The following is a 13,396-nucleotide window of genomic DNA, read 5'->3' on the forward strand; positions in this document are numbered from 1 at the left end:
GAAATATACATCTGAATAGACAATTGTATTTGTATTGCCTAGCTAGTTTTGGAACATTTCTTGTAAAATAAAATTTTACGAGAGAAGCTCATTGTCATTATATATAGATAACATATTTTTACAATGATTACGTAGCAGTTCGATAAATGCAAAATCAGCTAAATAATGTATCATATCAGATTTCCCCCACTTCGACCTCGGACTATTCTCTTTTGCCTATATTATTTGATGAATTGACACTTGCTGTTAGACACAAAACGTACAATTCTAAATAAATATAATTTTTTACTCAGAGTTAAAGTCAGCACCTTACAATCGGAAATTTTACCGCTAGTTATGCAACATTTCCTGTAAAGTAAAACTTTACGAGAGAAATTTATTGTCATTTTACGTAGGTAAAATATTTGTTTAAGTATTACACAGCAGTTCGATCCGTGTAAAATCAGCCAATATGATCTAACATCCTGAATACCGTTTGTTCTACTAATTGGATTTCCGCCAAAACAAGAAGCGTCTTCTTTAAAGGAGTCTACTATTTAGTCTATACTATCTGAAAAATTAACGCTTGCTGTTAATTAGGCAAGGACATAAAACTTACAATTTCTAAATAAATAAAATTTTCAATGCGGAGTAAAAATAAAAATTAATAATCGCTAGTTTTGGAATATTTCCTGTAAAATGAAACTTTGCAAGAGAAATTCATTGTCATTTTACAAACGTAAAATATTTTTGCAAGTACAACGTAACAATTAAATCTGCGTAAAATCAGCTAAGTATTCTAACGCGTTGAATACCGCTCCACTAATTAGATTTTCCCCTCTCCAAGCCAGAAGTATTCTCTCAGAAACATCTCTTGAGGTTGAAGCTTAATATCGTCATATTGAACCAAAATATTGTGAAAATTTGCTGCTACCTTAGTTTATATGGGGCAAGGTTTCTGTTCGAATTGAAGCATGGAATCGCGTTTTCAAGTAAGAAAAAGTTAATTTTCACTATAATATTATTTAACTTGGTACCTTATTAAGGTTGCTGCAAGGATATTATTTCTCAACGCCCATCAAACTATATTATATTATAACTGTAGTATATTATAACTAAATCAAAGAGAAATGTAATCAGATGTTTACATGCATAGTATTTTAATTAATACTAAATGCCACCTTAACACATCACAAAATATTTAAGATGTGTTCTTTGATCCATGAAGATTGGATGGAAAAAATCTGCTAATTAGAACAAAGGAGTACAGCTTATTTTTAATCAACTGCACTTTAATATTGAACTATACATGAAAAAATGACATTTTACTCACTGAGTTTTCTTTTTCAGAAAATATCGGTGTGTATTTCCGATCAAAAGGCGACGTTATAGACTTATCAACAAATGAGGATGATTCAAATCCAAGAGGAGATAAAACTTACAATCAAATTCTTGTTGACATATCGACATCTTTTTATTTATTAGTGGGTATATTTTTCCCATCTTGCACAGGTAAGAAAAAGAATTTTCTCTAAAATGTATGATATACATTGATAATGATTTAATTTATGTAAATTCCAATAACCATTAAAGATCTAGTCTAGTCACTAAATATAAAAATAGGCATTTTTGCAAAATTTTAAAAACGAAAATAATTTTTAAGCGTTTTTTTGTCTGAGTTAAACCCATTTTTTATCTGACATTGGGCAAACTGATTATCATTTACAAAAAAATTATTTCATTGTGCGTCTTTCCAGAGTTCCAGTGTAAAAATAAAGTTAAGAGAAGTGAGACATATGGATATCAGTCTATTGTTAACTTTTGTTATTATGTTTTCCAATATAAAAACATGATGCCAAAAATAAAAACATGGGTTTTTATTTTTGGCAAGAATTTTAAAAAAGATACATGATCTATATGCAAAAAAACTTTCACTTTGATCTCTCATAACATTAAGTAATTTTAATTACAAAAAAAATTCAAAACTCCATTTTTAATTATTCAAATTAATTCACTATATATTTTTAATAAATTTAGATACATAGAAATAAATATTGTAAAAATAATGTCGATTTTAATACGTCAGGTACTACTAAGTTTCTTTGTCAAGTCTTCCTTGCCTCTTATATAACTGCAAATAAACCAAGCATTAATTGAAAATATTTTTAATTTATCTAGCTCTAACAACTGTGTTATATGTAATGGAGCTTATTTAATATACAGTTTTTAAATTTCTTTTGAGTGAAAATTAAACAGCTTAATGTTGTCCCTGGATTTTTCATTTCATTATGTTAACTTAATCGTTATATTAAATTATTTCTGTTGAGTTGGCAAAAACGGGTGCAGTAGCACCCTCTGTGTGCTATTTTCAGCTAAGGTAGCCATTTAAAAATTTGCTATTATATTTTCTACATTCAAAGAAAATAAAACTTCGCAAGCTCGCTTGGAAAACTTCTGTATGAATGTTTTATTTACTTTTCGTTACTAGCATAGATTTTTTTTAGTTTTTTTTGTTTTATTACTCCTTTTGTTTTTTAATAGGAAGATCAAATTATGCTTTTCAGTTCTGTATAAAAACTTCTTCTTTTCAATGAAATTTGTCCAAGTAAATTGACTTGCACTCTGTTATCTTACTCCTGGTTGCTAATTGTCAATGTAGATTGTTTCAAGTTAAAAATTAGCTTCATTTTTTGCTTTAAAGTTTCATTACTGCTTTATTTATTAAAATTAAATTATAAAAATCCAAAATAAAGTTTTTCTTATAAGGCTTAATTCTAGATAGGATTATATAAGAGATTCAACTTAAATTTATTGATTTTAAATTTATAATAATAAAAATTTATCAAATTAAAAATTGGCTTTATTTTTTGTTTTAAAATTTTATTGTTGCTTTTTTTAATTAAAATTAAGTTATAACATTCCAAAATAAAGTTTTTCTTATAAAGCTTAATTCGAGATATGAATACATAAAAGATTTCTTTAAATTTAAATTTATTGATTTTAAATTTATTACATTTAAATATTTTTATCATTAAGTCAATAGAAAGAAATACAGGTTCGTATAGCTCGTTCCTCCGGGTTTGTGGTTGGATATACTAACCGTAGTTATACACCACAGTCCAGAAAAAGAGTTAGGAAGCTTTATATAGCGGTGGAGCAATGTTACTTCATTCACTTAAAAGTCTTTGAGATATAGCGAAGCAAGGAAAATGGGAAATTAAAATGATTGATTTCCTTAGTAAGATTTTAAGACCATACTTTCCAAATTGCAACCCTTTGTACCATTGAAATTGGAAACTAGTATGTCATGCACCACTATGCAATATTAGTACTGCACTATATCAAGCTTCCTTTTTTTTTCCTGCTCTGGGGTGTACATCCTCACCCGGTTGGTGAGTGGCAGCGCTTCGCGCTCCCGTGCCGGTCCTAGTTTCGATCCTCGGGCCGGGAAAGGTTGACTCAGCCTTTCATCCCTTCAGTGGGTCGATAAATGAGTACCAAGCATGTTTGGGAACTAAACACTGGGTGTTCCGCGTTCGGCTGACCACCTAACCGGAACATCTGCTCCTGTACCCCAGAGCCCAAGGTCAAGGAAACTGAGATGGGCACAGTAGGCCTTGGCCCTCTATGGGCTATCGTGCCACTGAGTTTAATTTAGTTTAGGGGTGCACATCCTGCGATGAACCAATAAGTTCTTGGTTCGAATCCTACCTGTAGCCAACGAGCATTTATTTCACACAATTCTCCTTCCATATCACTTTTGAGACTATACATTTTGCTCACAAATGTAGAGATGACTTTTGCACATGTACTCGACTATTATGTTTCAGAGCCGTTTTGGCATATAGTTTGGCACTTTTGCTCAGTTTCGGGAAGCCCTTTTTTTTTCAATGTTTAACATGAGCAATTTTGCATGTATTTCTTAAATGTATCACATGTATTTTTTGCATGTGCAAGAAACATTTCAACTGCAGCTGAAATTTTTATAAGTAGAAAATCTAATATTTTATGCTTTAAGAAAAGTTTTTCTTACTGCCTCTCTATTTTGAAAAGGACCCGTATATTAAGGGCAGTGATTACGGAATACCCTGTAGATCTGATCGCATTTTTATGCAAATATAACAAGTGTTATAATTATTTTCACAGGTATAATGGCTGGATCTAACCGTTCAGGAGATCTAGCGGATGCGCAAAAATCTATTCCCGCCGGTACTCTGGGTGCACAAATAACGACGTCTATTGTCTGTATCCTTTAATTAATTTGTTTTTTCACTATGCATTATTAAAATATCTTGTATTAGAACTACTTTATTCATTATAAGTTATTGTGAATTTTTTTTTATTGCTTAAATCCAAGGAAAACAAATGATTTCACTGCTTAACGACCGATTTGTCTTGAAATAATACATTTGTTATGCATTTTTTCAAACTATGAAATAAAAAATTGATTACAAAAATATTATGTCAAGTAAAGTCTTAATATTTATTCTGAAAAACTGTTTTAAAATAAACATTTTCATACTATTCTTCCAATTCTAAAACGACGAAATAATTTTAAAAACATCATTTTTTATTGTAACGAACTGACATTTACCTTTGTGTAATAACATTATTATATTTGGGCATTATTTATTAACATTTTAACGGGGTTTATTGATAAAGAAAAAAAAGAGTTATAATCTGTTTTAAAATGCTCCTAATTATTCCATTTGCTTAAAGAAGGCAGAATTCACCCAATAGCTAAGCAGATCACCATTCTCATGACTCGACAATTTGGAGACTAGGTGGTTAACTAATATTGTGCACAGGCTACTTTTCCATATATATCTAGAAAATGCCAAGTAATAGAAAAAATACGATTCTTTCATTGAATTCAGTGCCTCAAAATTTTTCAATTCGAGACATTTCAAAATAAAAGTGTGAAATTAGTTGAGTACTGTTAACAATAAAAAAGTCATATATAAAATATTTTTTTATAAAGGATGAGTTTTCTGGTAAAGAGCTTAAATATAAAAAGTTTACATTTTTGAGTAGAAACCTCTGGTTAATCTCCTGGCCTTATTCTTTTATCGTAATTATACTCGTTTCAACTACAAGTCAGACATTTACGGTTTGCCATATCCTGCTTAGGAAACCAGTTACTTCCAACATTTTTAATATAAGTTACAAAGCTCGTCAATAGATGGCACTGCTGACTCGACAACAATTTACGCCTTAAGTAATTACCCAATTCTTACAACAAGCTATTCGTTTAACCCTTTTACATGGAATAACTTTATGCATAATTATATTTCCTTTTTTATACTGTAGTTATTCTATTCTAGTATTTTGTTATTATAAATTCTTAATTTTGACAGATTGTTCAGGAGTTATTTTCTTTGCGGCATCATTTGACAATCTATTTCTTCGTGATAAGTAATTATTATTTTAAACAAAAAATTATTTATATCACTTTTAATTTTTCTACGATGATTATGTGTGTATTTTTTTAAAGATTTGGTGAAAGTATAGGAGGAAGTTTGGCGGTAGCTCTTTTAGCGTGGCCTCATCCTCTTGTCATTGTTATAGGATCTCTCCTTTCAACAATAGGAGCTGGAATCCAATCACTCACAGGTATATTGAATCTACATTTTCAATATCAATAAAGTGTACCTCACAGAACTCTCATCTAGTTTCCATTTGAGTTACCGTCTGGCGGATTTACTTAAGCCACTGGCGTAACTAAAGCTATTCTGATGGGTAAATCTAAGCAACACTGTTTTCAGTTAGATAGTTAAATTTCGCACTGTCAATTGTATATTTTAATGAGATTTTGGATAAACGATGTTAACACTGCAGGGATTTTAAAAGTAAGTTTATAACCCTTTTACTTATGTTTAAGATATTTCAGTTATAAATTTATATGTTTAATAACTTTCAGCGCCAATTTCGTAAAGTTCAGCTACCTATAAACATTTTTAAATATAATCTCAAGTACTTTTATACTTGGTCTACTTTATTAACTATAATTTTTTTTTCTATATTTTTAAGTCACTGTACGGGTTAACAAAAGCCGACAGAATTTTTCATAAAATCTAAAGATGTGAAATACACTGGTCTGGCCCATAGTAGCTGAAGACTATTTATTATGTAGTTACGTGAGGAGTCAAGTTGTATAATTTTATAATCATTTTGTCTTTAACAAATATGTTGCGCTTAGTAAAGAATTCCGGATCAAATTACGGTATAAAATACCGGCACTTCGGTTACATCATCCGTAAAAATCATTTTACGGTAAAATGCATTTCTAACGTAATATATTATACTGTAATTTTTACAGTAATGTTTATTTAATTAGAGTATTTCAGTGAGTTACGGTAGTTATTACTTAAAAAATTACGGTATATGAGATTTTTTCCGTAACATGTTCCATTAAAAATGGATTTTGCGGTAAAAAGTACCAGCACCCTGCATGCCGATACTTTTTACCGGAATTTAATCCGGAATTTTTTACAGTGTAATAACTGAAGTTATTCCATATACATATTCCATTTTTTTTAACAATCATGTTGTAGAAAATTCTTATACGCGTAAACATAGAGTGTAATTGGAATAAAAATGTATTTTACGGTAAAAAGTACCAGCACCCTGAATGCCGATACTTTTTACCGGAATTTTTTACAGTGTAGTAACTGAAGTTATTCCATATCCATATTCCATTTTTTTGAACAATCATGTTGTAGAAAACTCTTATACGCGTAAACACAGAGTGCAGTTATAGACCCGAGTTTTATAACAATTCATCTGTTAGATTGGCAATTGCTTCAAGTTGAAATATGACTTAAGTAACACTTAATATTGGTATATATAAAAAGTAATAGCCTTGCATATGATTCTTACAACATCAATGACACTGTATGTAGTTTGAAAACATTTTTGGCACCCTGAATTGTAAAATCTTATGTTTGCGTCTTGTACGACGGAAATTAAATTACAAATCCAAAAATAAAATTTCTAAAATGGTAACACATAAATACACAAATCGAAAGTTTCTTCTGAAAAACAAACTAAATAGCTATGTTTGATACAATAATTAACCTATAATAAATTATAGGTTAATTAAATAAATATAATCCATATATTTCCTAAATTCAATTAGAGTTATTGAATAAATGTAGGAAATGTAGTTATTGATTAAATGTAGTTTTTCTGAACATAACTCACATGATGTAGAAAACGTGTAACATTATTGTAGAGAACCAAGAATTTTAGACATTCATTGCTAGCCTCGATGACGTAGTTTATTTTTGGAATACACGACTGTTATTTTTTTTTCCTGACACGGAAAAAAACGTTTTTGATATATATGTAATTTTACGAAATTTGTAATATGTTTTCATTGTGCTACTTTATATGTTTAATAAATGTGTTACGCTGACAGCTTTCCCGAATTAATTTAGTATCACGCATCACATAATTTTGCTGCCGAAACATCTTTTACAAATCAAGTCAAATTTAGTTTTTATTTAGTTTAAATTTAGTAAAAAACAGTTTTTCGGCTGTTGTTGTAGCTGTTGTTAATAAATTCCTGAAAACTTCAATGACCTTCTCATACGAAGTTTATTATTTATAAGCTTAATTTCATGTTCAAAATTCTTCCAAATTTCGAAGTGAAATTGTTAAAATATGGTTTAAAAGAAAGCAATCTTTTAATAAGTAACTTTATATGTATGACTTCGTTTAATGCATAAGTTATGCAAATTTTTTTTTCTTCTTCTTCCAACTCAGATCCAAAAAAAATTTCAGATTTTTTTTAAATTGTAAAATAGCATTATTATTTTAAGCTAGTTTACTAATTTAAATAAATATCACGTTCTAACTAATCTTCAAAGTTAAGAAATCTAAATACTTAATAGTTATTTATTTACTTTAATACTTTGATTCATAGTTAATTTTTTGTTTATTTCTAACAGGTGCACCACGTTTAATGCAAGCTATAGCAAAAGATGGCATTATTCCCTTTTTAAACCCATTAGAATATAGCAATTCAAGAAATGAACCCACAAAAGCCCTTATACTTACTTTACTCATCTGTGAATGTGGAATTCTTATGGGGAATCTAGATTACATCGCACCTATTCTTACAATGTAAGCCTTTCCTCCTTTTATTAAAAGATATTAATTACTTTTTGGTTGCGCACTGTAAGTCCAAAAATGATAGAATAAAGTAAAACAAAAGAATGTAGAAATATAGGATCAGCTGCGTGTTTCTTACGAGATCAGGTAATGTGTTCTCACCAAATTTCAAAATTAGTTACAAAGCTTAACAAGAGATGGATAATATGAAGCAATGTGATAAAAATAATGCGCCAAACAACAACATAGCGTTGTTTGATAACAAAATTTACTGACATCCATGTAAATATTCTTGTTGGAATAGTGTAACATGCAGCAGAAAGCTTTGTTTTGGCTTCTCCAAACAGCGGCGCCAAACTCTTACAAACTATGTAATTAGTTTTGAAATTTGGTGAGAATATATTCCAAAGATTTCCTAACCGCAACTTAACGAACCGTATGTTCCACCTTTTTCCTTTTACTTGGGTATTTGCAACTGGAGAAGAAGTGAAATTATTATGCCTAATCATGTGATTTAAATCAGATTTAATTGGATGACATCAAGCGTGATTATTGAACCTGATTAGCTTTTGAATCGATAAATGAAACCTGAAATAACGCCATTTGAAGACATCCAATTAGAAAAGAATGGATATAATTAATAGGTTAAACTAACCAGTGAAGGAACACTTAAGCTTCGCTTGCCTTTTAAAAAATCATATTAATTTCAAAATTCGTAATTTTAGTTAAATGACAGTGTCAACATATTTGTTACTAATTGCAAATTATGTAAAAAAAGTTGTAGAGAACTTACATAATATTGTTTTAAGGTTTTTGAGGTTCAAATAACAAGTAGTAAGAAGACCAAGTGAAGGAACAACTCTTACCAGTGAATAAACACCCAATAAAGGAACACTTAATTTTGGTTATTTTTTAATGCTCTTTATGAATTTATAAGCCATGCAAACATTTAAAAACAAGCTTATTCTTGAAATTATAACGAAACATAATGAAATTATAAATGTTAACTTTTTTTTGTAATCATGAATTGAAAATTAAAGTGTCAACATATTAACACATACTGTTCATTCACTGGGAAATCTATTCCCAGTAAAGGAACATGCCTGTTCCCTCACTGGTTAGAAGTGGTTTTTCGTATTTTTAACATACTTTTGATGCGGAACATCACTAAAGGTTCAAGAAAATTAAAGTTTATCTTTTATTTTAATTAACTTAGAAAAAAACCATTAAAGGAACACTTGTTCCTTTACTGGTTCTTCATCGTTTGGTGATCCAGTGAATAAACACCCCCTTATCTCAGTACTTTATTATGCTGTGATGCTTAAAAAAAAGTAAAACGTAACTTCAATAACTATATTTTGAATTCTCTTTTTCTCAGTGAGAAAAATAAAACTATTACATGCAATTAATTCCACTTCAAATATATAAATACAAACACTCACCTTATAATTTTTTCAAAGAAACAAGGTGTTGCAGAGATAATAACAAATTCAAAGACTTTTCCAGAGCAGTCTATTTGACCAGGCAATCCAAAACATTGCTAGATGACTTTCTATTGTTTGGCAGTAAGCTAGTGTTACCAATCAATTTAAAGAAAAATTTTCAAATTCTTATTTTTAATCAATATATATGAAATGTTCCTTCACTGGTTGGTTTACACTAGTCCAGTAATTATATTAAAAAAAAGGTATTTCCTCGAAAAAATTAATGTCCAAGATATTTTTTGTCGAAAAGATTTATCTAAAGCATATCTGAAATCTTCCCGAATCTCCTCTGTACGTTTCCCCCCCCCCTTTTTTTTTGAGATAAATGGGGGGATTTGGGGTGGAGAATTTATCATTCTTTGTTAAATAAGCTATTAAAATATGGGTTCCGAAGTATTTTTTCACGTTCAACCGAATAAGACCAATTTCGAGACAATCGGACTAATAGCTTAGAAGTCATAGAAATTTTTTCAACAAAATGCACAAATTTGTACTTGCACCTACTTACGCATCTAATATTGCTAACTAAACAAGACAGAAGCTGTTCCTATGTAATTTTTTACGTTGAATAAAACCATACACGAGTCAATAGAACGAATAGTTCAAAAGCTGCAAATGTTTTTTATGTGTAAAAAGTGCAACTTTTAACATGACTCACAACACATTTAGCTTTGCTATGTAGGGGCTATCTGAACATAAGAGGTACATTTTCCGATGAAATTTTTTATATTGAAATGAATGAAATAAAATTTAAGTTGATGGAACAAATAACTTTGATATTATAAGTGTTCGCGCAATTCAAAAATAGTATGATTTAAAAAAAAGTTTTGATTTAAAAATTCATTTCAACTTTCGAAGTGTTCCTTTTATTCATATTTAGTCTCATTCGATTAAATGAGAAAAAATTTATAAGAAGCAATACCTAACTTGCTTGTATAGCAATCAAAATTCGTAAATCAGTGCAAGTGCAAAATTGTACATTTTGTACAGAATACGTGTTTATAACTTTTATTGAATTCGGCTGATCATCTGGAAATTGATAACATTCTATTCATCGTAAAAAATTACATCGGAAAATATACATTACATGTTCAGATAATTCTCGGATAGCAATATAAAATGTATACATAAGTGACTGCCAAAAAAGTACATTTTATACATAAGAACTCTAAAACTTGAACTATTTCTTCTATTGACTTTTGAGTACTCTCATTCTATTCAGTGTCAAACAATTATTATGAAACAATACCTCACTTGTTTAGATAGCAGTATCAGATGCGTAAATTACAACTACAAGTTTGTATTTTTCTTACATAAAACGTTTACAAATTCTAAACCATTAGTACGATCGTCTTGGGATTGATCTCATTAACTTTAGCGTGAAAAAATATGTTGCCAGTTCACCATGTGTTGCCTTTCTTGCCAGTTTAGAATCGAAGAAATTCAATTCTCCCCCTCAAATTAATCTCATTTCAAAGGAAAATTAATCAAAGGAATAATACAACGAAGAGTCGGAGAGTTTTCATGTATCATTTGTGATTATATAATAAAGCTTTTTGTTAAAGCTTTTTGCCATCTTGGACATTAATTTTTTGGAAGAAAAATTTTAATGTTTCTGGACTATAAAAATTATGTATGGATATACTTTGAATAAGATTAGATTCAAATAATTAGAATTTACCTTAGGGGTCGTTCAATCATTACGTATTCTTGTTTTCGGAAGTTTTTGACTTCAACTCCACCCTTATCAGCAAAATTAAGCAAATCACGAATCCCCCCCCCTCCAAACTTACGTTAAAAAGTAACACCCTTGTTTTTTGTTTAACTTTGAATTTTACTGTAGTAATCTAATTTTAGAGTTAAATAATGTAAAAGATGTAACTTTTCATAAAACAAAATTTATGTTTTAAATAATTTTATGAAACTTTGAGAACATTCTTTGGACATATTTTTTTTTGTCTTGTGTGGTTCTCTGTATCTTCCAAAATTATTGAAGATAGTTTTTTTACTACTTTTTTATTCTCCAAAATTTACTTTTTCAAATATAAAAATATCCCAATAGTAATTTTTTTCGATTTTTTTGTAATATCTTTTTTTATTTCAAAAAAAATTAAAAATAAGTAAATTTTAGTACACTACTTAAGAAATGCTCTTACCCTTACTTCCCCTTTACAGCAAAAATAAGCATAAGCAAATCGCAAACCTCTTCACCTCCCTTTACTTAAGTAATATTCGAACGACCCATTACATAATACTGCTACATTAATTACAACATTATACTGGTTTTCGATTTTACTTATATGATGATGGAACATAAGTAAAAAGAGGAAAATTTCATCTAAACATTATGAAAACATTGTTAAAAATATAATGAAACTTTACAAGTGGTCAATTATCTGTAGGTTTTGATGCATCCTCATTTATCTGTAAATTTTATTTAATTGTTAAAACACTAATCTTCTTCTTCTTGGGCACTACAGCCTATGACAGGCCAAGGCCGTCCCAATAAGTCTTGCCTTCTTGATCTATTAAAACACTAATACTTTTACTCAAAAAAAGAGATCAATTTAAACGTAAATTGAAATCATTATTTATTTTATCTTGTCTTTAATTTTATTTTAGGTGTTTCCTTATGTGTTATATGTTTGTCAATCTCGCCTGTGTAGTCCAAAGTTTGCTCAAAACTCCGAACTGGAGACCTCGCTTCAAATGTTATCATTGGTAAACATAATTTCATTATAGTTGTAATAATAATACTTCTTAAGGAGAAAAATATTTATTTGTGGTTGAATACAGTAACGTTTCCACAGTTACACAAATTTTAGCTTTACAATCATAAAGAAATATTTTTTTAATAAAACAATCGCCATTTTTATTAAAATAAGGAACAGTTAGTTAAAAAAAATTTAGTTTTGTTACAATAACATAATAATTATTTAGTTAAACAAATTTTTTTTTTTTGTTTTAATGAAGTATAACACATTTTTCCAGTAAAAACACACTTTGAAGTATTGTTTGTTTAGTAGAACTACTTTTCCTTCTTTTATGAGGCAGTAAGAATTTTTAGTGAAACAAATTTCGTTTTTGTTAAAATAATGTAATATTTATTCAGTTAAAAAATTATTTTTTATTCTAATACTACAATAGTTTTGATAAAACAAATGTCGTTTTTATTAAAATACAGTAACATTTATTTGGTTAAATAAATTTTTGGTAAAATGCGGTAATATATATTTAGTAGAACAAAATTCCTTACAGTTAAAATACAATAATATTTTTTTGGTAAGCCAAACGTCCTTTCTGTTAAAATACATTTATTATTTCTCTTATAGAATTAATTTCAGTTTTGTTTCCTGCTAATTAATTGTTCTGCACAATGTAATTTAATAAAAAATTTAAGCAAAAATTAATCCGAAATTTCTTGATTAATCTGCAAACACTTACAAGGGAAACTAGGGAAGTGTGACTCGGAAATTTTGAAATAAACTAGTGGGATGTATGCCTTATGAGGAATAATTTGAGGGGGAAAGATTCGTTTCGCCCCATAGAAGGTCCTGTGAGAGATAAAAAATAATTCAATATATAGAAAAATCGGTATTTTATTACTTCAATGCAGACTATTAGTTATTGTAATTGTCTCATACTCCAATTAATTTGTAATTAATTGGATAATTAACTAATTTGCTAATTAATAAATTATTCAGAAAATGAATTAATTATTAATTAATTGTTAATTAATTGTTAATTAGTTATTAATTAATTAATTGATTTGCAATCACCTCCAATTAATTTGGAAAATTAAAAAAAAAAAAAATTTT

At 28.8% G+C, this 13,396-nt stretch overlaps 1 protein-coding gene across 3 annotated transcripts in view; it reads left to right on the plus strand.

The window, feature by feature from the left end:
* Positions 1–13,396, plus strand: part of LOC107456464 (solute carrier family 12 member 4) — a 444,402-nt gene that overhangs the window by 408,552 nt on the left and 22,454 nt on the right. For all 3 annotated transcript variants that reach the window (XM_071180171.2, XM_071180172.2, XM_043042832.3), the window contains exons 9-14: positions 1,330–1,491; positions 4,126–4,224; positions 5,337–5,394; positions 5,474–5,592; positions 7,932–8,106; positions 12,201–12,299. In XM_071180171.2, the coding sequence (XP_071036272.2) occupies positions 1,330–1,491; positions 4,126–4,224; positions 5,337–5,394; positions 5,474–5,592; positions 7,932–8,106; positions 12,201–12,299 (712 nt within the window). The remainder of the gene's footprint in view (positions 1–1,329; positions 1,492–4,125; positions 4,225–5,336; positions 5,395–5,473; positions 5,593–7,931; positions 8,107–12,200; positions 12,300–13,396) is intronic.

The sequence above is a fragment of the Parasteatoda tepidariorum genome, chromosome 1 (genome assembly GCF_982258835.1).
Source record: "Parasteatoda tepidariorum strain Cologne lab strain chromosome 1, Ptep-v5.0, whole genome shotgun sequence".
In the NCBI taxonomy this organism is placed as follows: domain Eukaryota; kingdom Metazoa; phylum Arthropoda; class Arachnida; order Araneae; family Theridiidae; genus Parasteatoda; species Parasteatoda tepidariorum.